We start from the raw sequence: 24,410 nt of genomic DNA on the forward strand, positions 1-24,410 counted from the left end.
GGATGGTGTGGGACCCTCTCTGAGACGCATCACATTCACACCCTGACCACAGTAGTAAATGATGGATGATCCGAGTAATAGTATATATAGGATATTAACTACCCCATTGACTACCCAACACAGCACCCCCTCATCATTGCGGACCCGACTGTATTTGTGCACGGATCCGCTGCTCCGACACGGAACACCAAACAGCTCATTTTCCAGCTCGGTTCCCCGTCCCACCGCCTTTGATTTCGTTTCATCCTCCCCGAGGAGCTGTTTATGAACTAGATTTTCTTCCCAGGCTCGATTTCTAGGGCTTTGACCCGCAGTTTCCCTTCTCTATCAGCGGACAAGTTCAAGTTTTCGATCCAATTCGTCAGAAAGGTGGAGCTTTGTTCTGGGTCTGGTGCAACGATCCAGGGTTACCCTCTCCAACCAGGGCTTTTTCGGGTTTACAGCCGTGGATCCCTTTGGGCGGCGAAAAGGTGTGCTTTTGATACTGTTCTCCCCGTTTTCTTCCGCTTCCGAGACCTTTTGGTCTGGTCCACAGGCCGCTTTGTCCAAGAAAAGCCTCCAGATTCTTTGGCACGGCGTAAGGTTGTGTGTTTTCCGCCTACTCGAGGCTATCGCTGCGAAGTTTGCTCCTTGGAGCTTTCAAGATTGGATCTTGTGGGGGGGGGGGGGGACTTGGTTGTGGTTCTTCATCCGGGCCGTGGTAAGAGTGACCAGCGGAAAGCGTTCGGCTTGATTGCTGTGATTGCTGAGCTTGGAGAAATGACGGACACGATGGATGCCAGTAGCTGGCAGGAGATGCTACGGAGGATATTGCCTCCAGGCACCCCCATACCGGAGGCACCGGCCAACCTCGACTACTCCATCGCCATCGAGTACGATGGCCCGCCGGTGTCGTACGAGCTTCCGAGGGTTGACCCGGTCGATTTGATCCCGACGGCTGAGACTGCCCCTGGTTCACATAGCTCGGTGAATGGCACCACTCCCCCCGTAGTCGATCCAATTCCTTTGCCTGTTTCTCGGATTGCTCGCTGTGCTGACCCCCCACCCCGAAGTTCCCAGACCTCAGGAAGCTCTGAGTCTGTAGATTCAGTCTTGCAGAACGAAGAATTCTCGGATGCCTCCCGCTCGGATTCTCCAGTGTCCACCCATAGCGTGCCGAATGGGCAGCCTAGCCAACCAGTGAACGAGGAAAGGAGGACGTCGGTGGTCACTTTTGAGGAGAAATCAGAAAGCAAGGAGCTTTACAGTGATTTGTCTGGTTCCACTCGAGATGTTGGTGTCACCTGGAGGGAAAAGAGGAAAAGAGTGTGTTATAGATGTGGCAAGAGGAAGTGGGAGAGCAAAGAAGTTTGTCTGGTCTGCGATGCCAGGTATTGCAGCTACTGTGTGCTCAGAGCCATGGGATCAATGCCAGAGGGGCGGAAGTGTGTTAGTTGCATTGGCCAGCCAATTGATGAGTCAAAGCGCTTGAGACTAGGAAAGAGTTCGAGGACATTGTCACGGCTTCTCAGTCCACTGGAGGTCAGACAAATCTTGAAAGCTGAGAAGGAATGTCCTGCAAACCAACTCCGCCCGAAACAGCTCATTGTGAATGGATTCCCACTTAGGCCAGAAGAGATGGCAGAGTTGCTCAGTTGCCCAATACCACCGCAAAAGTTGAAGCCTGGAAAATATTGGTACGACAAAGAATCAGGCCTCTGGGGAAAGGCAAGTGCATCAGCTTTTTCCGAACCCTGCCATCTTGCTTGTTAAGACATGCTAATCTTTTGCCTATGCTTCTTCATTTTGCAGGAGGGGGAGAAACCCAATAGGATCATTAGTTCCAACTTGAATTTTACTGGGAAGCTTCATGCTGATGCAAGCAATGGGAATACTGAAGTTTATATTAATGGCAGAGAAATTACAAAAATTGAATTAAAGGTGCTTAAGGTAGAAACTGTTGCACTCAAAAGCCACCTTTTTGTTGTCAAGCAGCTACCTTCTAATACTTCTTTTTCCCTTTGAGTTAGTTTTCAGTTTAAGTTGTTTCTTTAGCGCTTTAGGGTCATCAGTGCATCCAGACTTGTCACTTTAGATATTTTGATCAGCAATAGCAGTTCAATGTGCAGTTCTACAGGAAAATTGTTGTGATTCATCTAATGAAAATATGCCTGAGGTGCTAGAAGAATTGAGAACTGATTCAAAGTTCCTCGCTTAATTCATGCTAAGAGCTACACAAAGAAAAGTAAAAAGTAGGAAAAGAGGACTCAGAAGTTAGTTAATCTTCATGTCCGTGATAGTTAAAAGTGATGCATGCTCCTTCATCCAAGTTTCTAACATTCAAATGTTTGCTTGCTTATACGGCCAGAAGAGATTTTTTTCCCCAATGTGCCCACGCACTGTTTCTTGCTCAGCATTGTGGACATCACTTTTAGTTTGACTTTGTATTCTAACACACAATGAACTTGCCATAGGATATGTAGGTCCTGTGCACCATGGTTCAAGTTCAACTTCTGTGGTGTGCATGGACCCTTACATTTTCATATCTTTATGTGATGTTCCAAAATCGTTGATTTGTTAAAGTTCATGCCGAGCTGTATTTTGGTACATCCTAGTTACTTCTTGTTGTCGTTTTTGTTGCATTCAGAGTTGTGCATTGAGCTTTGTAATGAAGAATTGAAGATATGTAATAGTATTTCTTGAGAGGATAGACACTAAAACATAAACATATATTTTAAAGCTACACCAAGTTTCACTGAATTTTTTCACTTTTATTTTGCCCTTCTGAATATTTGGTAGTTGTCTCAATCAAGGTATGCAATACCGTACCGTACCGGTGTTTCGAGGTTGGCTCGGTATGGTATGGTACCATACCGTGTACCAAGCGACACACCTAATTTAGGTGTAAAACCCTCTGAAAATATCTGAAAATAAAAAAAAAGTTAGGATAGGGTTTTTAAGTTAGAAATAAATATAGTAATAGCATAAGTTTAGCAAAATCAATATAAATTAGGTAAGAATAGTATCACATATCTTTTTCAGGCCTTGAAGAATATCTTGTGCAAGGTTCGTATTTCAGTCCATTACGGATTGTCCTTATGTAAACATACCTCTTGATTAGAAAGTTCTTCTTCTTAATCTTCCCAAATTAGCCTCGATTCAATTCATAAATCGTTGTTTTGTAGAGTTTAGGAGAGCACAAATATGAGAAAAAAAGAGTTTGAGATAGTTTAAGAGAATATGAGAATGTAATGGAGTGAAATAGGAGAGAAGAATGGTTTAAATACTATGAGAAAGGGCTCCAACAGTCAATTTGATCGTTGGAGCACTGTATCACTGTTACCGAGCGGTTTTAAATATTTTTTTTACTTTTACTGTAGTACTGTCGCACGTTCCGTCCGGTAACGGGCGGTCCACGTATCGGTATGTCGTCAGACCAGTACATACCGCCTGTATCGGGCGGTACCATTCGAAATTGCATACCTTGGTCTTAATAACTTTATGGTTTGTCCTCTGAAAATAACACCAAATACTGCAGTTATACAGGCAATTCCCAGTTAGTTCCAGTCATTGCCTGATGGAATCACATGGTATTCAATCATTTTCTTTTCACCTGGCTGAAACTATTTGTCCTTTCACTAATTAGGGTATTTTGGCTTCGTATTCTATTTTTTTCTCTACATCATTGGTCTGAATGAACTATTTTCTTGCATATTTACCAAGTCACTTATTGTAGCTTTGAGGGTGAGAAATTTAGAAAACAGGAATCAGACATTGACATATCAGTCCTTTTAATTGAATTGAAAACTTTCTTTTTTCATTTGTTTCCATGTCTCATTTGCTATCATTATTTGCAAAGCTTTTGTCATTCCCATCGTGGTTCTCCAATAATTCACTTTTTGAATGCATGCCAATTTTGCAGCTTGCTAATGTGCAATGTCCACGTGATACACATTTCTGGGTATACGATGATGGCCGTTATGAGGAGGAAGGTCAAAATAATATAAGGGGAAATATCTGGGAATCGGTGTGTATAATAATTTAAGATTCACTTTTTGTACAAATTTGACTGAATTTGTATTCTCTTATGTTACAACTGATATTTGGGATAATAGTCACCTTAATGTTGTGCTTGTGTTGTTGCCTGACAGACATTGACAAGATTGGCGTGTTCTTTGTTTTCTTTACCTGTACCACATCCAGTTCCAAATGATCATAAAAATGTGGCTCCCTATGTAGCCAGACCTGTACCTGATTACCTTGAGCAGAGAATTCAAAAGCTTTTGCTACTTGGACCACAGGGGTCTGGCACAAGCACTATCTTTAAACAGGTATGATATATCAGCAAACTGTTCTAGTTGAACATTTAAGAGGATTGTGATTACTGATTGTCTGGATATCTTTTGATCTTTTGCATAATCTTGATCCAAATAAGATCTGTAAAGATAATTAGCATCAATTATGTGCTATACTGGAATGCTTCTATCCATACATTCATGCAGATCATGCTGTTAGCTTAAATGGTGTAGCAATTTGGCTGTCTATGTTTTAGGTTTTTAAAAGCTTAACTATATCAGATACTAAGGACCAGGGTTTTGAATACCGGTCCGTATCGGCGTACCGAGCTCTGCTCGATACAGTACGTACCGGTATATATTGTCGGTACGCTAGGGCGTACCGATGGTACACCCTAAAACCTTAAAAACACTTTCACCTACTATGTCGGGGCGTATCGATCGGTATGTCTCGGTAACGGTCGAAATCCAGGGCGGTACCGGTCGATACACCTCAGTACCGGTCAAAACACTGGCACTGCCCGGTAGAGGACGGTTCGCGTACCGGTATCCTCTTACGGGCGGTGCACATTGAAATTGGGAACCCTGCTAAGGACTGTTACGTTTTTCATATATCAAATGTGTTCAAACTTTCTTCATAACGTACAATTTGTATGCCTGATTTTTGTGCAGATGTTGCTATTAGTTAAGTGGTGTAGCCATTGTATGTTTGATTTTGTCATTTATGATACATTGTTACTCTTCAAGTTTATGGAAATTTGTTGCTACATTGGTTCCTAAAAATGGCTTAATTATACCTGCCAAATCTGTTACTATATCTTTCTAGTTGAATATTTATCATTCTTGTTTGTATTTTTGCTTTTGTGACGGAGTTCTCTTTCTGCAAACAGTGGTCATTTGTCCCTTGTCTAGCACGATTTTAGTTTGAGAAGAAGTTTAATTTTCTTTTCTATTTAATTTTGAGATTCATACGGAGCAGTTTACCTGTGATGCCATAGAAAATTTAGAAGCACCCTTTAGCTTTCTGATATTTCATCTCCCTCTCACTGTCCTACTTTCCCTTATTGGTCCTTTATTCATCCTCTTCTACACAATAGCTTCTCCTTTTCATTAATTTTAGATGTATTGTAAGTCAATTCATGGCATTGTGCTGTTCTTGCATTGATTTCAAGTGATGTAAATATGTCAGGAACTCTAGGGCATCTATTTTCAAAGCCAAAAATACTCCAAAAATATAATCGATTATTTATGAATATACTAAACCCGAAAGTTCCAGAGTCCATATATTGCTTAAAAAGAGAATTATCATGAAGTTCAGTCATCTGAACACATCTCTCGAGCTCACCATGAAGTTGATAGCCTGATGTAAGATGTTTATATCACTTTTCGATTTATGCTGCTTAGTCTGGACTTCCATTTGATGGCTCAGTGTTTCTGTTAGGCAAAATTTTTGTATAAAAACAAGTTCTCTTTGATTCATTGCGATCCATATTCTTTTGTGGTTCTTTTTTACATCATGAATACACCATTTAGACTGGACTTCTATTTGATGGCTTAATGTTTTGAACAGGCAAAGTTTTTGTATGGAAATAAGTTCTCTCAAGAAGAATTGGAGAATATCAAACTAATGATACAAAGCAATATGTACAAATATCTAAGTATTTTACTTGAGGGACGAGAACGCTTTGAGGAGGAGGCTTTAGCTAGGTTGGAAGGGACAGGTTCACACGATCAACATCCCAGTGAAGGTAACATGCATATAGGTTTCACTTTTCATTTGTCACAGACCACTGTCTAATTGTTGCTTGTGTATTAGTTGTTTGTTTTTTTTCATTTTTAATGACATGTGCAACACCTATATACATACACATATAAAGCACTAACATGTTTTCTATTTTGGCTGCCTTTGTGATACGCTAGAGGTCATTTGTTAATTGACAGCTTGACATGACATGCTTGTAGAAATCGTTTTCAGTAAACTAACAAAAAGAGGTGACATCTTGTCTTGCATCAGTTAATACAAGTTTAATTATATCGAATATGATATCCTCATAATACATGTAGTATGTGTAATTTCTTGTTTCTGTGTTAGTAGTTAGTGTGAATCAGTTGCATGACATTGTGAAATGGCTCTCTGGAATATGTTCAATTATTATAACCGGTATAATGTCATTTATGTATATACTGGTCTTATACAGTGATTTAAAAAGCGGTAGGTGCCAAGGTCTAAAAACGCTCGAGGCGTTAGGCGCTCGCCCAGGCGCTCGCACGAGCGAAACGAGGCGCTAAAATATAGAAATATATAATATAATTAATAAATATAATTATTTAAAATTTTAAATAAAAATATGCTATTAAATTAAGAAAATCTGAGATACAAAATCAAAATAATATATTATTAATCAAATAAATACGTATACTATTATTAGTATACTGTTAACAGCTACTCAAATCAGAGCAACCAGGCGTTGCCCGAGATTATAGTTTTGATTAAAGATTGGAAGGTGTAAGTTGTAGATGAGCTCTCAAAATGGAACTAGCGAACACAGAAGCATAGGATAGGATCTTATTGCAGGAAATTGATCATTTTAGTGCGTTGAAGCAACTTGACTCAACCTACTTAACTCCACTTTCTTACTTAGACACAAGCAATACAATCACTTCTCGAGTCGCCAACACCTTGATACCCCGACTTGAGACCCCCTAACCGTTAACAGTATACAGAAGGAGAAGAAGGAAGAGGAGTGTAAGGGGGTGCTAACTGAGAAAAGAGGAAGCGGCAGCAGGAGTGTAAGGAGGCAGCGGCGAGCAGCGACAGCGGCAAGCAGCGGGAGTGGGAGCAGGAGTGGCGAGCAGCGGGAGCGGCGACAGCGGCAACGGTAGCGAGCAGCGGGAGCGGGAGCGGCAGCGGCAACGAGCAGGGTTAGGGTTGGGCAGCGACAGCTGATATCGGTTTTAGTTGGTTCGATTGAACCAACTAAAGCACCAAGACTGAACCAGACCTAAAATCCTGGTTCGGTTGCCTGGTTTAACCCAGGCACTCGGGCGAGCGCCCAGGCGGTGCCTCTTTGAAGCGCCCCGCTTGGAAGTGAAGCGAGGTGCTCGGGCCTTCAAGTACACTAGTAGTTAAGACCAGGTTCTTTAAGGGGACCATCTAAAGGGTGGTCCAGTGGCTCCCACCAATGCGGGATCTAGAAAGAATCAATGCACTCTTTAAAGAGCACATATAGATCCTGAATCAAGTAGACAATGCTAAGGTCATTGTCTTTCGCTTATCTAAAGGATAAAACCTATTGCAATTAACCTGTTTCTTAAGTTCTGGTCCTGACTCTACCCATTAGAAATCATTTGTTTTATTCAAATTTTTAACATTTTAACGCTGTAGAAGGTAGTTGAATCACTATGAAGTAAGAACAATGATTAATTATTATTCATCCTACTAAATCATTGGATTGTGTCTCCAAAATTCTTGTATCTCTCGTCCCTAAACACAGCCTTAAGATTTGATTTAAGGGCTCCCATTAAATTGCAGAATTTGGGTAGGGTTAATATAAGCAGTCTTACCCCTGCAAGTAGAGACTATTTTCATGATACAAATTCTAGTTACTCTGCTCACAAGAAGTATCCTTACCATGATGCCAAGGCTAATCGTCCATATCCTTAAAATTTCATGCCAAAATAGTTACTTTGCACAATTTGTCATGCTTTGTATTTCCCAACATTGACTTTGGCCTACTTTTGTCATGTGTCTTCACATGTCCACCATCCATCAAGTGATTTTATTAAGAAAATCTTTGTGCAATTTGTGACACATTGTCTTGCATGCCTAAAATCATTTGGAAGGCTCGACATAGGCGGCCACTCAAATTTGTTTCCTCTTTGCACTTGTTTCTTTGTCTGTTTCGTTAATGCATGAGGTGCTTTACTTGGTTTTTGTTCACACTGACTATGATGTTGTATATCATTAGTGGATTCTGAAATTTGATTTGTCCTTGTCAGTCCTTTGCACATTATTCCTTTCTCTGGATGCTTGTGTTAGAGAAGCTATTTGAGTCTCATAAAATGATTGGAACAATTCATTTTGCAGGGGTTTCAGGCCAACATAAAAGTGAAGCTAGTCAGCCAAATCTCTGTATTTACTCGATTAATGGAAGGTTAAAGCAGTTTTCTGACTGGCTTTTAGACATTGTGGCCATGGGGGACTTGGATGCTTTTTTCCCTGCTGCAACACGTGAGTATGCTCCATTGGTTGATGAGATGTGGAGGGAGCCAGCCATACAGGAAACATATAAGAGAAGAAACGAGCTCCATTATCTTCCAGATATCGCTGGATACTTTTTGAGCAAGGTATTGATCTACAAAATTGTTAAGTTGCTTTCTTTAATCCTAAAATACATAGAATTTAGTATCAGTTTAGGTACAAAGTAATGCATCTGTCCTGTGATTCCTGTTTTATTATTTACAATATCAAATTGTTAATTTTAATTGATTGTTGTTCTAGTACTCCTAGGAAATAATGTCCTTTATCCATGATAGAATGACAGATTATCAGTTTTGCATTCTTGGGGTTAAAATTTTCTTTTATTCTCTGATATTTCTAGTTTCTTCAGACTTCAGAGCATTAGTGTTTAAAAAAAATTCCCCTCGTGCATATGAGATTACAGAAATAAAATATCGTTGAATATTCACTTGGAGCCAACTCTTAGCTGTGATATTTCATCCTGAACTTTTTGCTGTTTTCTGAGTTACTTCAATCCTTGTCTATGATAACCTTCATCTTTAGTAATACTTCCATGCTTCTTCCAAACCATTTTTTTTAACGATCCATGGTTTTGTCTCAACAATTTTTGTGGATTTCATATTAGCTAAGATACTGGTAGTGATTTATCAAATTTCATGGAATAATTGGTCTTCCTAAGTGGAATGACTTTTTTCTTCTGGTATTCATGAGATCAAGTAAAGAATCTGAATGATCTTTATTTTTGAATGCCTATAGGCCTTTCTTAGTTCATTTTTTCTTTAACATTCATACCATACATAAATGATGTCATTGAATTGAATTCAAAAGTAGGCTTTTTATGTAATTCCTTGCCTTGTAGATTTATTATAACACTTCCTTCATAAACGCCAGCTTATGCCATTTGCTAATGTGGGGGGAAAGAGAGGGGTTATTGTTAATTTTCAACATGGGGGGTTGTATCCAAAAAACCTTAATCATATTTTCTCTGGTCTATGATAAAAGAACTTTTCACCATTTCTTTTCATCTCTGATATATTTTTATTATAACTACTTTTTAGTTTTCTATATGTCCATAATGGAAGTAGCTGAAACTTACCCTGAAACTGTTCAGAACTTCTGCTCTGGCTTCATTTAAAAGGAAACCTATAAATATTCTGCAACCATTTGTAAACAGTAGACTAGTAAAACCATGTCATGTTCACAGTTGAGTCAATAAGACAAGTAGATAACTAAAATCTGATCTAAACAAAATTTTTGAAGTACTTTAAATGCTTGTACAAGCTGGGACTTCTTTGAGACTTGAATTTGTGACATTGTGCATGAAGACTCTTGGTCATGATTGTTTAAGATGTGATTTAGTGTATCACTTTGATTTGCCCATCCCCTTGAGCCGTTGTCAGTAATTACCTTTCGTGGTTGTTGTGCTTACAACTTGAGGAAAAAGAAATGTTTCCTTAAAGTTATACTTTTGTTTAAAAATACATGATCCAAGTGTTCTGCATTGTTTCTACAGAACCTAACCTGTAAAACAAAAATATGCTTTGGAGATAGCATGCAGTAGAAAGATGAGGTGAGACAGAGTTTTCTGTTCTTGTAATCAATGTTTTCTAGATTAAAAATGTTCTGACATGAGTCAAAAGATAGCAAAGAAAAGGTAAGGTAGAATTGAACTCAAAATACAAATTTCCAAATTCTCTGGTATTTATTTTTAGTAAACTGGTTTTAATAGAACTGAAAACATTGTTTCCACATAACATCAATAAATTTATTTTGAGTCAACTTATTTTGAGAACTTTGCTAGGATTATAGTGTATATTAATGTCAATATTTTGTTGCAGGCAATTGAGGTGTCAAGCAATGAGTATGAACCTTCAGAGAAAGATATACTCTACGCAGAAGGAGTAACTCAAGGAAATGGGTTGGCTTGTATAGAGTTCTCACTTGATGACCACAGTCCAATGTCTGAACCCTATAATGACAATCATGATGCTTACTCCCAACCACTTACCAAGTAATTTCTCTATCATTTATTCTTGCTTCTATATTTATCTGCCAACTTAGGAGGAACCATACTTTTTTTGACTGAACCATGGTTATAACCAGTAAATATTACTAAAAATAAGGTATTTACATAAATTGGGCATAACACAAACATAAACAAGTTAATAAAGAGAATTAAGCAAAAGGCATGCTTTGCCTCTGATTATTAATCTTTCTGACAATTAGTGATGTCATTAATTAGCAACATGCTGTTGGAATGGATCAAGGTTCGCAATACCGTACCGTACCGGAGTTTCGACCTGGGCTCGGTACCGGTACGGTATACTGCTCGGTACACCCAGGTGTACCGAGCGGTATATTCAGGCGTGCCGAGCACTGTAGCAGTACTGCTACAGTACCGGACCGGTAACAGACGGTCCGCGTACCGGAAGCCTGTCGTACCGGGCGGTACGGACTGGTACTGCAAACCATGGAATGGACAATAAATGATAAAAAGATGAGAAGCTTGGTTGCCACACTAGAAAATCACAGAACTGCGCCTGGCAAAACATATGCTTTATACAATCAACAAATGGATTATCTTGATGTTCAATTCATATGTCCTCATATATTAGCAATCAGATCCCATATTCAAAATAGATCTCTGTCCTCAACACTTTCTGTTTAAAGGTCCTATCACTTGTGTAGTGCTAAAAATCTTGCATATTGTTGGTCTCTGTGTTATTGTTATTCGAGTCTGATCTTTTGCTTTCTTCTTCTTTTGTTTGTTTGTGTTTCTATATTGCAGTTTTCTTATCTTCGGCTCATGTTGTTCATCTTTTCTTTATCAGATACCAACTGATTAGAGTAAGCGTCAAGGGGATGAATGAGGGCTGCAAATGGGTGGAAATGTTTGAAGATGTCCGTCTGGTGATCTTCTGTGTTTCACTTGGTGACTATGACCAGTTGGCAGCTGATGTTAATGACAGTAGTAAACCTCTCCGGAATAAGATGATGCAGAGCAAGGAGTTATTCGAGGCGACAGTCAGGTGCTACTTCACTTTCTAAATAATTCTTATATCTGTTTCTTGAGATGTTATCTGGAATCTGCAGTTAAAAGCTAAGTCCCTATTGGTAAACGAATTGAGATGCTATCATTTCTTAGTGATTATAAATGCATATAAAGTTAAGGGTTTGATCAATGGAATTATTTTCTCCAAATTAGTTTCGAGAGTAAAAGGTAGGAGAATAGTGATGGCACCCCATAATTGTTATCATACAGAGTTCATAGTAATAATCATTACTTGCAGTCATGTTTGACTCTCAGGTTATTTTAACCAGGCAACCATGCTTCCAAGATACCCCATTTGTGCTCGTGCTCAACAAGTATGACTTATTTGAAGAGAAGATAAACCGTGTGCCTTTATCGGCCTGCGAGTGGCTCAATGAATTCTCCCCAGTGAAGACTAACCAGAACAGCCAGAGTCTAGCCCACCAGGCTTACTATTACATTGCCATGAAGTTTAAGGATCTCTACTTATCCATCACTAATCGGAAGTTGTTCGTTTGGCAAGCTCGGGCACGAGATCGTCCAACAGTGGACGAAGCCTTCAAGTACATGAGAGAGGTGCTTAAGTGGGCTAATGAGAGAGACGAGAATTGTATCGAGGACTCATTTTACAGCACCACAGAGATGAGTTCCTCACCATTTATCAGGCAGGAATGATCAAACTCAGAGCCTCCCAGCTTGAACTACTGTGTATATTATCAGTCTTGCAGCCATTTAGTCCTTGTGTGTTTCAGACCCGTATGTATTTCTGAAGTCTATTCTTGATGATTAATCTTATTCTGCTTTGTTCTTCTTTGTAATACTAATGGATCTTTGGGTGATGAATCATGAACTGTAATAAAAATTTGTAGATCATTTGGTGAAGCACTTGAAACTTGAGGTCTACAAGGAAGAGAGCCTTGTCTTCTCCAAGCTTAAATTTGTGATATTGAGGGCAGGATGGATGAAACCCATGTGTCTTGTCTCTCTTCTTACAATAAGTATTCTAAAGCATTGTTATGCTCTGAATAATTTTCTTTTTGTCTTTAACATTTTAAAGAGCAAAATTTGGTCTTAAAAGAGCAAAATTGTATACATATGTCCCTCTGAAGTTATATCCTGTAAAACTTAGTTTAGCACTAATTAGAGTTTTAATTAACAGTCAAATTGACATTAATATCCTTTGAAAGTTTTATTATATTATGAATATGGAAGGTTTTAAGAATTTTCTTTTATGTTTATTTTGTTAGACTCAAAGAAGCTATTGGTATTGAATAGATGGCCCAAAAGTAGGCCCATTGCGAGCCCACTACTACCACGTGATCAGCACGTGAACAAAACCCCCGATCCCCTTCGCCGCGATATTTTACCGACGTCCTCGTCCTCTTCCCGACGGCCTCTCTCTCTCTCTCTCTCTCGCGCGCGCGCGGGCGGAAAGCCTAACCATAGGCGATGGATTGCCTCAGGAGCCCTTTCCTATCCCCTTTCACTTCTCCTCCACAAAACCCGTTCGGTCTGCCGCCGCCCAGGCCCCGCTCCAAGCTTCTCAATTCCAATCCTCCCGTCCGCTCCTCCAATGCCTCTGACCCGTGGAGCCTCAGCGACGGAAACTCTGGCAGGCCCCGGCCCCGACCCTACCGCCGGAACCCACGAAAGCCCCTTTCCGACGACGACGCCCGCCGCATCATCCACGCCAAGGCCCAGTACCTCAGCCGCCTCCGCCGAAACCAGGGGAGCGGCGCCCAGACCCCCCGGTGGATCCGCCGCACACCGGAGCAGATGGCGCAGTTGATCGAGGACGACAGGGATGGGCACCTGTACGGGAAACACGTGGTAGCGGCGATTCGGAAGGTCCGGGCGCTGGGTGGGAGGCCGGAGGGGTCGTATGACATGAGGGAGGTTATGGCGTCGTTCGTGACGAAACTGAGCTTCCGGGAGATGTGTGTTGTGCTAAAGGAGCAGCGCGGGTGGCGGCAGGTCAGAGACTTCTTTGCCTGGATGAAGCTGCAGGTGGGTCGAAATGACTTCCTTTTCATCCTGTTGTCTGCCTTCTCCATGTTTGGTCGTATGTGTCGTCGTATTGCATGTTGGAATCATGTATGTTCTTTTTTTCCAGTAATCAATTTCTGTCTGCGTTGCATGCTTCGTTCTACACCGATTTTGAGTCATCTAGTTTGAATCATTGCATCTTAAAGAAAAGAAAAGGCTTGTTTCTGGGGAACCCTTCAGTAAGATGGTCATGGGGGTTGGCGGAAATGGATAGGTTGGTTGATTCCGTTTGAACTCTGAGAAATAGCAAACGAGTCAAACATATACATAAGTGTTTTGTCAATTAGACTGTTGCAGGTTAATTCACAGAGGTGTTAAATTACTAGTGATTTGTTCCAATTTTTTGCCCACCCTATTGCCATTTTATTAGGCAGATAGATGTAATTAGTTTGTTTCCCTTGGTTTTATTGTACTTGATGGCTCTCTCTAGGTGTGTAATTAACTCATGGTGATTATTTTGTATATTTTTGAATCTCTTTTTTCACAAATTGGGAGACCATAGAACAAGTCAGTCTATTATTGAAGAGATATACTGCTTGTCAGAAAGGCCTTAATCCTGGTATCTTGATTTCTTAAGTTCTAAGTTGGACAACTTCACCAGTTCTTTGTGTTCAGACTACTAAATTGATCCATGAATCTGTTATCTTATTGACAATTACAGAATTCTGACAAAGAAAACCAACATGTGGTTTTAAGATCTTGCCTATATCACACAAACTTGTTTTTTTTTTCGGTTTTAGGTGTAGAGTTTTACTTCATGGTTTGGTTAATAACACGAACCTCGCATGTGCTGCAATAGTTCACTAAGATGCTTTTGTACGGTCCCATTATATAAAAGGTGCACTTTTAGTAAAAAGTTTGTTACATCAACTGGGATGCATTGTGCTCACACGTGTTTTTGAACAATGATCATTATTACTGTTGTTGCACATTGCAGCTGTGCTACAGACCTAGTGTTATTGTCTACACTATTGTTCTAAGAATATATGGCCAAGTTGGAAAGATCAAACTTGCTGAACAAATTTTCTTGGAGATGCTTGAAGCAGGTTGTGAACCAGATGAAGTTGCTTGTGGAACTATGCTTTGTGCATATGCTAGGTGGGGACGGCATAAAGACATGATGTTGTTTTATTCTGCTGTGCGTAGAAGGGATATTTTACCCTCTGTTGCAGTTTTTAATTTCATGATTTCATCCTTGCAAAAGCAGAAGCTGCATGAAAAGGTTATTGAGCTCTGGAAACAGATGTTGGATGATGCAGTAGAGCCTAATCGATTTACTTATACAATCATTATTAGTTCATATGCCAAGGAAGACCTGGTTGATGATGCTTTTGATGCATTTAGAAAAATGAAAAAATCTGGCTTCACTCCTGAGGAGGCTACATACAGCTTGCTTATTACTTTAAGTGTTAAACATGGTAAGGGAGATGATGCATTGCAACTTTATGAAGAGATGAAAGCTTTGGCGATCATTCCAAGTAACTACACTTTAGCTTCACTTTTGACGTTGCACTGCAAGAATGCCAATTACTCCAAAGCTTTGGCACTCTTTACAGAGATGGAAAGAAACAAAATTGTCCCTGATGAGGTTATATATGGAATTCTCATAAGGATATATGGAAAACTTGGACTATATGAGGATGCACTGAAAATGTTTGAAGAAATTGAAAAAATAGGTCTTCTTAATGATGAAAAGACATATGTGGCTATGGCTAATGTCCATCTTAATGTAGGAAATTATGAGGAAGCTGTAGGAATTATTGAACTTATGAGATCAAGAAATGTGGAGCTGTCAAATTTTGCACATAATGTTTTGCTTCGCTGTTATGTTGCCAAGGAAGATGTGGCTTCTGCTGAACTAACATTCCAGATGCTATCCAAAACGGGGCTTCCTGATGCAGGCTGCTGTAATGACTTGCTTAGACTTTATGCAAAATTGGGACTCTTCGAAAAGGCCAAAGTATTAATTTCACAGGTAAGGCACGGTGAAATTAAGCTTGATGAAGGCCTATATAAGACTGTTTTGGAAGTGTATTGCAAAAAGGGGATGATAGATGATGCTGAAATTTTGATGGAGGAGATGGAAAATGTTGGCTTGGCCATAGATAAATTCACAAAGACATCATTGATGGCGATGTATGGTGCAGCTGGAGGGCTTCAGAAAGCAGAGAATCTGTTGAAGAACTTGGAGCAACCAGATGCTACAGCCTTCAGTGTAATGCTTTGCTTGTATCTGGAAAATGGTGACACTGAAAAGGCCAAAGAAATTCTGAAATCCTTGTGTCAGACAAATGGTGGTTTATCTACAGCAAGCCAGCTGATTAGCAAATATGCTAGGGAAGGCAAGCCACTTGTATAGCTGATATTATATTATTCTCCTTATCTGCACTTAACAGATTTCATATGACTCTTTAGTCCCTACTCAATACACATCCTGGAAATTTTAAGCAAAGATAATTCTTTTTTGCTTATTTATCAACAATGTCAGTTTAAAAAATGCCCTCATTATTTAGCAGATATTAATGGTTGTTCTCTGTGCTGCAGGGAGTATAGTTGAAGTTGAAACCTTGTATAGGCAGATTTTGGATCTAGGATTTATACCTGAAGATTCAGTTGTTGCTTCTATGATTACTCTCTACGGTCGTTGCCACCAATTAAAGCAAGCCCAAGAAGTATTTGCCTCTGTATCACACTCTTCAAAACCTGCAGAGGCTGCTTACAACTCAATGATAGGTGTTTGTTGCAAATGTGGAGATGTTGATGAAGCAATTCGGCTGTATAAAGAAATGATTAATCGAGCATACACTCAGGATGCTGTTACCATCAGCATACTTGTCAATACTTTAACTAAGAATGGTGTGTATTTGATGTTCTCTCTGCATATACATATCCTATTTTAAGCCAATACTACTAGCACAAGTAACAAAGTCACTAGGATACACTGCATATCTTAAACCATTAGGAAGAATATGGATACAGCTAATATCTCTTTAGTACTTTATTGGATTTAAACAAATTAAAGTTAATAAATTTAGTATTCATATGACATTTACATGCTTAGTAGGTAAATCTGGATAAGTACATTAATATACCAAAATCAAAAATCAAAAATCAAAATTTACCACTAACTGGGGTCTTATCTTCATGAAATTATTCTTGTTGAGAATATAAGAACAATTTTCTCCTTGGGAGGCTGGTGGTTGTTGTAAGTGCCTGAGGAACACAGAGAATCAGAAGTTTAATTGGATCATTGTTTACTTTTCATAGCAGTAAGTGGTTGGACAAGTATGGATTTGGTTTTATCATGCATAATTGTGAAGAATTAGTTCAATTGTTCAATTTTTACAGTACTTTCCTCCTAATGGGTAGTTCCTTTGTTTATACATTTTAGGCTTCCACAAATAACTTGTTATATTTTTAGCCACAAATAAATCGTCATTTACCTTCTCTATTTTTGTCAGGAAAATATATGGAAGCAGAAAGAATAATTTATGACAGTTTTAATTCTAATATGGAGCTCGATACTGTAGCCTACAACACTTATATCAAGTCAATGCTAGAAGCAGGTTAGGAATTATCCTCCAAAAATGCCCATTATTTGAGTGGAACTAACTGAAAAACTAACAAGATAAATGCAGGTAAATTACACTCTGCTGTCAGCATATATGATCATATGATTTCATCTGGTGTACCTCCATCCCTTCAGACATACAACACTATGATAAGGTAGAGTCCATGTTCAAAAGAGGTGGAATTTTGCTTGGGATAATTGTCTCACTATATGTCAATATCTGCTTATTTTTTATGTAAATGATGCTTTTTTCATATCAAATAATGCAGTGTACATGGTCAACGGGGGAAGTTGGAGAAAGCTATTGAGATGTTCAATACTGCACAAGGTTTGGGTTTGTCAATAGATGAAAAGGCATATACCAACATGATTAGTTACTATGGAAAAGCTGGTATGACATTCATCCTTTAGTCATAACAATTGTTACTGCATATCATTTTCATTTGATATTTTCGACCACTTAATGCATCATAGGTTCATCTTACTGTTTAGGTTGTCCAACCACAGCATGAAAAATCGAGCCTGAGATGTAGTTTTGCCTAGAAATCAGCTAACTGGTACATGCTATTGGCCCTGCAGGTAGGACTGAAAAGGCGTCTCTACTCTTTAGTAAAATGATGGAAGTTGGAATACTACCTGGAAGGGTATGCATTTAAGCTAACAAATACTGTAGTATGTTTTGACAGCTAATCTTATCTTTCTTGAGATCTTGATTTTGAATTTGGCATGCATGGTTTTCAGATATTATTGTTATGGGTTATTTGACCAATGAGCAAATGCATAAAATTATCCTTAAATTCTTAAGATATTTTATGGAAAATTGATTTGCAGCTTAATACAAATTAATATTGCTTGTCTGTTGATGTGATGGACACATTTTCTGCTAATGAATGTTTAGTATTTTCTATGCTTGTTAGTTGCTACTTCTTGACATTGCTGGTTTATGAGGTTCACTTGGTACAGATGCATTAAGATTATTTATATTAATATAATAGAAAAGCTTTTGGTTCAGTTACAAAACTAGGACAGAATATCGGGGCTGGTTTTCCTGACATTGTCGTTCTGAACTGCCTAAATTAAGTTCTCTCAAAAGTGTTCGTGGTGCTATTAGCTTATTTTGGCGACTCACTGGAGATGAATCGAGACAAAAGAAGTGTGCAATTTGTAAAATGATGCTTGTGCCTAGGAGTCAGATACTAAATTGTACCAACTGTTTTAAGCAATATTCACTAGTCTAATTAAGTGCTGGTGTATGGTTTACATACTACACTGAATCAATACTCAGTGAAGATGATTCAAGACAAAAGCAGTCTGCAACTTGTAAAAAGATGCTTGTCCCATGGAATCAGATACCAAATTGTACCAACTGTTTTAAGTATTTACTAGTCCTGGCTTTACATGCTTTATTAAATCAATACTGACATGGCATACCAGTCCAATAGTTTAATGATATTCATAATAACCAGTGTCTAAGTCAATTGGTTTGTCACTTGTACATTTGTTGGCCATTTCATTGTTGTGATGTTGTAGATTTTTTCATATAGGGACATATTTGCATATTTTATAAACTTCTACCTTTCGTTTGCTGTACTCACTAGTATAGAACAAAGTTGCACCTGCTAACACCCGTAGGTTAGTATTACATTAGATGTGGGATGGGAATTAAGAATTGGTTTATAGACCTAAGATATGTCTACTTTCATTGGCTTAGCTTTAATTGTTTGGCTCATTAATTAGTCAGTTCTTTCATTGGGTCAGATTGTGATATATGGTATTAGAGCATATCTAGTATTGGGCATGTATGAGGTTTTGATTCTAAGTTATGAGCATGAAATGGGCTTTGATGAGGATGTTAATCCTTAAGGTTGGGGGAGACTGTGACAGTTTATTGTAGGCCCACATCAGATATGGGAGGAAAATTGAGCTTGTTTGCTAACATTAAGATGAGAATAAGTATTTTTAGCTATTGGTTCAAGTCTATCAAGTTTATAGGTTAGTTATCCCATTGGATTGGACCGTGACAGCATACCTTGTTGCTAGAAGTTGACATGGTAACACATGTCAAGCAGGCTAGCTTTCTTTTTTCCCAGGTTTGTGCTTAAAGGAAGGAGTGCACGCATATCCAATTAACTTGACGTACTCTGATAATATTGATTATTGGCTTTAGATATCGATGTATGTTTTTGTGCACTCATATTAGTGTGATAAAAGCTGCATGACATGTATATGAATGTGTCACTTTTCTGGGTTTATGGCATCTCTTGAAAATTCCACAATTTGATTGTTAGGGTTGACTTTGGTTTATTGATCATGTATTGTCGAGAAATTGATATTTTCCTTTTTGGCACAGAAAATTATCTTTCTTACTAAGAAGCAAGAATGCGTCTCCACATTTATAACCAATGCTTAAACATTTTTCTGTTTTGTTTGATACAGTGTTTGTTGTTGTCATTTATGTACTTGCAGATCAGTTACAACACGATGATTAATGTTTATGCCACGTCCGGACTTCATCGTGAAGCAGAGGATCTTTTCCAAGACATGCAAAGAATCGGACATTTTCCAGATTCCCATACATATCTTGCACTCGTTAGAGCTTTTACAGAAAGCAAGAAATATTCAGAGGCAGAGAAAACTATTCGCAGAATGATAGGTGACGGAATCGCTCCCTCATCTGCTCATTTCAACCATTTAATCTTTGCCTTCACCAAGGAAGGATTCATTTTTGAGGCAGAAAGAGTCATTAGAGAAATGAGAGAAACAGGCTTGGATCCTGATTTAGCATGCTGTAGAACTATGATGCGAGCATACATGGACTATGGGCTTGTCGAGAAAGGTCTTTCGTTCTTTGAAACCATTAATAAGTTCCTAAAGCCTGATGGGTTTATATTAAGTGCTGCTGCCCATCTTTATGAGTTTGCTGGCAAAGAATCTGAGGCTGGGGACATTCTAGATGCGATAAATCTGAATGGACTCTTGTTTCTGAGAAACCTGAGAGTGGGGTCAAAGGTTCGAGCTTAATGCATTACCTGATGATGCTATGGAGGCTGATCAAGAGGTGGGGATTAAACCTCTCTCGAAGCTGCCAAAGAGAAATAATACAGTCAGCGGTGACAGCAGTGTCCATGAAATGTTGTCATGGTGAATTTGTGGTGAAAAAGATCACATCAAGATGGAGTGATGGGTTAATATGATATCTAAGATTGTACACAGTGACATCATTTACTGGATTCCACATTTGTGGATTGCTATTGACAGGATACAAGAGATCCTTCTGGCCAGGTCACCCCATAAAGAAGTGTTTCCAGAGCAGTGCTCGTCTGTTTTGTTGAGGATGTCTAACCGCAAGCACTATGCTAACTTCAGAATTCCTCCCGCTGATGCAGATCAACTCCAACCACATTTGGTGAGAACAGATGATTGGTGAAAGAAATATATTAACAAGAACAACAAATGGAAATGTTTTGAAAGAATTTTTTGCCTTGTATGCTGGGAAAATCAAGTTGAACGCAGGTAGGTTCGAAGAAATACCATGATGTTCAGTATCATGTTGATCTTTTAACTTTTTTGGATGTACCATTAACTGGCATAGATTTGTAATGCGACGCTCGGTCAGGGCACTTGTAAACAGACTCCAAAAGAGAGAATTCTTGTGCAGATGGAGGATGTTTTTCTTCTAATTTTCTTTTCGAGGATTTACTAGGATCTGCATGTTTGCAGAATGCCGAGTCATGACGATCGCATCAACCATGCATGGTTGTGGGAGTGATCACCTTTCCTCAGTGGCTCGTTACCCTGGTCCAGGCAAGTTCGTTGTTTCTTGTTTGTGAATGCTTAAGCTTCTATAATGTTGTTTCTTGTTTGTGAATGCTTAAGCTTCTATAATGTTGTTTCTTGTTTGTGAATACTTGAGCTTCTATAATATGATGTGATAAATGAAGCGAAGCCATTAATCTGCTCAAGTTTGAGATCAACCCCTTGGGATTCCATCTCACTTCATGTAAGAATTACAGCATTTGAGTTTATAACCACTGTTTGTTACATCAGAAAACATTCCAGAGACAACATCTTTTCAACAAAACATAATGAATGATAGGGAGGGATACTATGAGCACTAGAAACGAGAGAAATATTAGTGTCGCCACAGAAGAACACAAACACAAACCTACTTTCGCACGGCAATCATCCTCCGAGAATGCGTCTGATGGCTGCACGCTGCTCCGGTGCCAATCTCGAAGGGAACTTGACATCAAACTTGATCACCAGATTCCCCTTCTTCCGGGGCTCTCTTGCGACCGGCATCCCTTCGCTTTGGATCACCAGCTCATAGCTAGGCTTCACCACGTCAGTCATCTCGATCACCAAGTCGCGCCCGTCGAGGGTCTTGAGGTTGATCCTGGTCCCTGTTAGTGCATCCACCAACGAGATCTTGTGGTGGACGACGAGGTCATTGCCATCCCTCTTGTAAACATCATGAGGCTTCTCGTCGATCACAATGACTACATCTGCAGCGAGTCTGTCGTTCCCCTTGTTTGGAAACGTTATCTTGGTTCCCCTCTTCCACCCTGGTTTCACTTCGACCGTCAACACCTCGTTCTCTGGGACCGTACGTCTGCGTTGTACCGACAGGAAGAAGAGTCAGTAAACTTGCATGTAATGTTATGAACTTGCACAAGTTATTTCTAGATCTGCAGCCAAACGAACAACTCAAACAGAGAGACAATAGATCCTACTATTCATATCATAGCAGACGACGACATATATGAAGACTGGAATTGGCAGCGAAGAATAAGGTTCGATTACAATGCTAGCTAGCTAGGTAGTTTATTCCATTTGGAAGAAGCTTATACCCGTTAGGTTGCATGACATTTCTAGAGATGTTCATCTTCTTCTCTGTGCCATGGTAGAGCTCCTCGAGGCTGCACGCCAGCTTTCTCTCCACGGCAGGTGCTTTCCATGGCCGGGCAGCAGGAGCAGCAGAGCCACTACCATCTGCTTGAAACCTCGTAGACTTTGTACGGTTCATGGACTCGAAACCAAAAGGATTACTGCTTCCAAAGATTTCGGTAAATATGTCCTCGGCATCTCGAGGCACGCCCTTCGGCTCCTCCTCTTCTCCGTGTTGATCGTATATTGCCCGTCTTTGAGGATCACTTAGTACCTGAACCAAACAGTCTTGAAAGGTAAGAACATTCCCAGCTTGATCTCTATTTCTTGTTGATGGAATCATCTTCATGAGGCATCGTAAACAATATACAGAGTTACTCCTCTCTCTCAGACAGGGAAAAAGGTCAGCTTTCCCAAAATTTCGGACTTTGGACAGAAAAATGCTCTACGGGAGCATGTCGAAGCTGGGAGGAAGCTCAAATGCCTCTGAGAGGATTACACTAATGCAGAAGACATCTTTATCGAATTTATATCTTAAACTAAATGAGTGTCGCTTCCACAGACCTAATCGTTTCCTGTGATCAAACTAAGGAATCATGCCTACCGAAACAACGAAATGTTGATCCCGAAAGGAATCTCCGCACTAGTCCGCGGCTAATCATAAGAAAACTCAGTAAGAGCAATCAGAGAAAGGGATATATCGATGCAACTTGCCTCGTAGGCTTCAGAGATTTGCTTGAACTTGGCCTCGGCCTCCTCTTCGTTACTTGGGTTCTTGTCCGGGTGCCATCGAATCGCCAGCCTCCGGTAAGACTTCTTGAGATCCTCATCGGTGGCACTTCGATTCACCTTCAGTATGTCGTAGTAATCGAACCCCATGTCGATCCAAACACCGAACAAGCCTATGAACAGCCCATAATTCTCATCGACTCGAGCAAAAACCAAATTCGACCACCACCACCACCACCACCTATAATACCATGGCTCCCATCTTGCAAAGATTCGACCTTTCACCCACCACCAACCGGATCGACACCAACTAATTCTTGGAGAAAAAACGAAAGAGGCGTCAACTTCAATAATCCCTTCAAAACTCGGATGAAGAATTACCCGAAAGGAAACGAATCAACTATGAATTGAGAAAAGAAACGAATCAAATTCAAGCCATGATTCACAGGAAAGTAAGGGTATGGGGGAGAGAGAGAGAGAGAGAGATGCGGCAGAAGGCGAGGCCTCCGGCACTCGGCGGAGGAACGGAAAAACCCGTCGCGAGATTTGAATTATACGGAACGAAAACTATAAAACTATTATTTGAAGGATTACCGCCGCATATAAACAATATGCGGTCATAATTTTTCATCCACCGCCCGATCATTGTTTCACGAATATTAAAGCAACGACGGTTCACGCTTTGACTATCGTGCACATATGTATCCAACGGTAGGCGAGGGCTATTCGCAGACCATTTCATCTGCGGTGTTCGTTGCGATCTCGTTCCCCTCATTTAAAATCAAATATAAAGAAGTCGGAGGACCTATTTAGAAAAAAGAAACGATGGTTATGCGAGCCACGAATAAGAAGGGGATTTTGAATACCATCGGATAAAAGGGACTCGAGGAAAAGGCACCCAATCCTTACCCTGGCGAAGTTGACGCTATAAATAAATCGGCTGTTGGTCCCATGACAACGTGTCGGCTTTGAGATGTGCATACGTCATAGAATAATAATAATAATATATCATCCCAAATTCTATCCACTCAATAATAACATAAAAAAAAGGATTTATATCCAAATCCAACGTGTTTAAGAAAGATGCAAGTCAAATCATATTAAGGATATGAACTCCGGTTATACAACCTAATCGACCAAATTGGCTCGAATCAAAATCTCGAAACTGAACGATTTAAAATCTAAACCTGCAAAATCGGAGATGTTCTTGCGAGACAAAGAGAAATTGTGCTTATATATGGGTCGTCAAACGAGGGGTCAAAGCTGTCATATTTAGAATAACGAATGTTGACCCAACCTAATCTTGTTGTTCATAAGATATACCACTTTATCGGTTCCCTCCTGTTTGATTCCCCAATCAAATTAAGCTATAGAGTTAAAGCCAACACACAATTAGGTAAATACTCGTAATAACATAACTATAAATATTCGTTTTTACGAAGGTTTATAGAAATAGGGAGAAGGAGAGTCTCGATCCAGAGGGGCGTATTTGTAAATATGATAAATTATAAGGGTAAATACCGGTGAGAATATAACTCAAATATGCCGTCCCGTTCTGTGCTCCGGTCACGTCTTGGACACGCGTCGACAGATGACTCGTCGCGACACGCGTAATAGAATTCGGGCGGACAC

General features: G+C 39.7%; 3 protein-coding genes across 3 annotated transcripts; 2 read left to right on the forward strand and 1 right to left on the reverse strand.

The window, feature by feature from the left end:
* The first annotated feature begins 232 nt into the window (after nt 1-232).
* Nucleotides 233-12,427, forward strand: LOC103973406 (extra-large guanine nucleotide-binding protein 3). The gene is made up of 9 exons (XM_009387962.3): nt 233-1,707; nt 1,792-1,929; nt 3,902-4,006; nt 4,131-4,310; nt 5,845-6,022; nt 8,362-8,621; nt 10,353-10,525; nt 11,346-11,543; nt 11,836-12,427. Exons 1-9 carry the CDS (start codon nt 760-762, stop codon nt 12,218-12,220), a joined length of 2,565 nt encoding a protein of 854 aa, XP_009386237.2. The 5' UTR covers nt 233-759; the 3' UTR covers nt 12,221-12,427.
* A 492-nt stretch (nt 12,428-12,919) lies between these two features.
* Nucleotides 12,920-20,842, forward strand: LOC135623065 (pentatricopeptide repeat-containing protein At5g27270-like). Its single transcript, XM_065125575.1, has 8 exons — nt 12,920-13,552; nt 14,529-15,933; nt 16,136-16,447; nt 17,053-17,157; nt 17,230-17,317; nt 17,432-17,553; nt 17,742-17,806; nt 19,629-20,842. Exons 1-8 carry the CDS (start codon nt 12,995-12,997, stop codon nt 20,181-20,183), a joined length of 3,210 nt encoding a protein of 1,069 aa, XP_064981647.1. The 5' UTR covers nt 12,920-12,994; the 3' UTR covers nt 20,184-20,842.
* Nucleotides 20,843-21,117: 275 nt separating this feature from the next.
* On the reverse strand, nt 21,118-23,307 carry LOC103973403 (uncharacterized). The gene is made up of 3 exons (XM_009387960.3): nt 22,764-23,307; nt 22,013-22,323; nt 21,118-21,774 (listed from the first exon to the last, which is right to left on the reverse strand). The coding sequence occupies exons 1-3, from the start codon at nt 22,926-22,928 to the stop codon at nt 21,345-21,347; spliced, it is 906 nt and encodes a 301-aa protein (XP_009386235.2). The 5' UTR covers nt 22,929-23,307; the 3' UTR covers nt 21,118-21,344.
* Between the last annotated feature and the right edge of the window lie 1,103 nt (nt 23,308-24,410).

Source organism: Musa acuminata, chromosome BXJ1-3 (assembly GCF_036884655.1).
Source record: "Musa acuminata AAA Group cultivar baxijiao chromosome BXJ1-3, Cavendish_Baxijiao_AAA, whole genome shotgun sequence".
NCBI lineage: Eukaryota > Viridiplantae > Streptophyta > Magnoliopsida > Zingiberales > Musaceae > Musa > Musa acuminata.

What these genes read in the sequence shown, in the direction of transcription:
- LOC135623065 (XM_065125575.1), top strand. Translation starts at nt 12,995, where the DNA reads ATGGATTGCCTCAGGAGCCCTTTCCTATCCCCTTTCACTTCTCCTCCA. An exon ending in TAGCAAATATGCTAGGGAAG is followed by an intron (nt 15,934 to 16,135) that starts GCAAGCCACTTG and finishes TCTGTGCTGCAG; the next exon opens with GGAGTATAGTTGAAGTTGAA. An exon ending in ACATACAACACTATGATAAG is followed by an intron (nt 17,318 to 17,431) that starts GTAGAGTCCATG and finishes CAAATAATGCAG; the next exon opens with TGTACATGGTCAACGGGGGA.
- LOC103973403 (XM_009387960.3), bottom strand. Translation starts at nt 22,928, where the DNA reads ATGGGGTTCGATTACTACGACATACTGAAGGTGAATCGAAGTGCCACC. An exon ending in AAATCTCTGAAGCCTACGAG is followed by an intron (nt 22,324 to 22,763) that starts GCAAGTTGCATC and finishes TGTTTGGTTCAG; the next exon opens with GTACTAAGTGATCCTCAAAG. An exon ending in AATGTCATGCAACCTAACGG is followed by an intron (nt 21,775 to 22,012) that starts GTATAAGCTTCT and finishes GGTACAACGCAG; the next exon opens with ACGTACGGTCCCAGAGAACG.
- LOC103973406 (XM_009387962.3), top strand. Translation starts at nt 760, where the DNA reads ATGACGGACACGATGGATGCCAGTAGCTGGCAGGAGATGCTACGGAGG. An exon ending in CGATCAACATCCCAGTGAAG is followed by an intron (nt 6,023 to 8,361) that starts GTAACATGCATA and finishes TTCATTTTGCAG; the next exon opens with GGGTTTCAGGCCAACATAAA. An exon ending in CTGGATACTTTTTGAGCAAG is followed by an intron (nt 8,622 to 10,352) that starts GTATTGATCTAC and finishes ATTTTGTTGCAG; the next exon opens with GCAATTGAGGTGTCAAGCAA.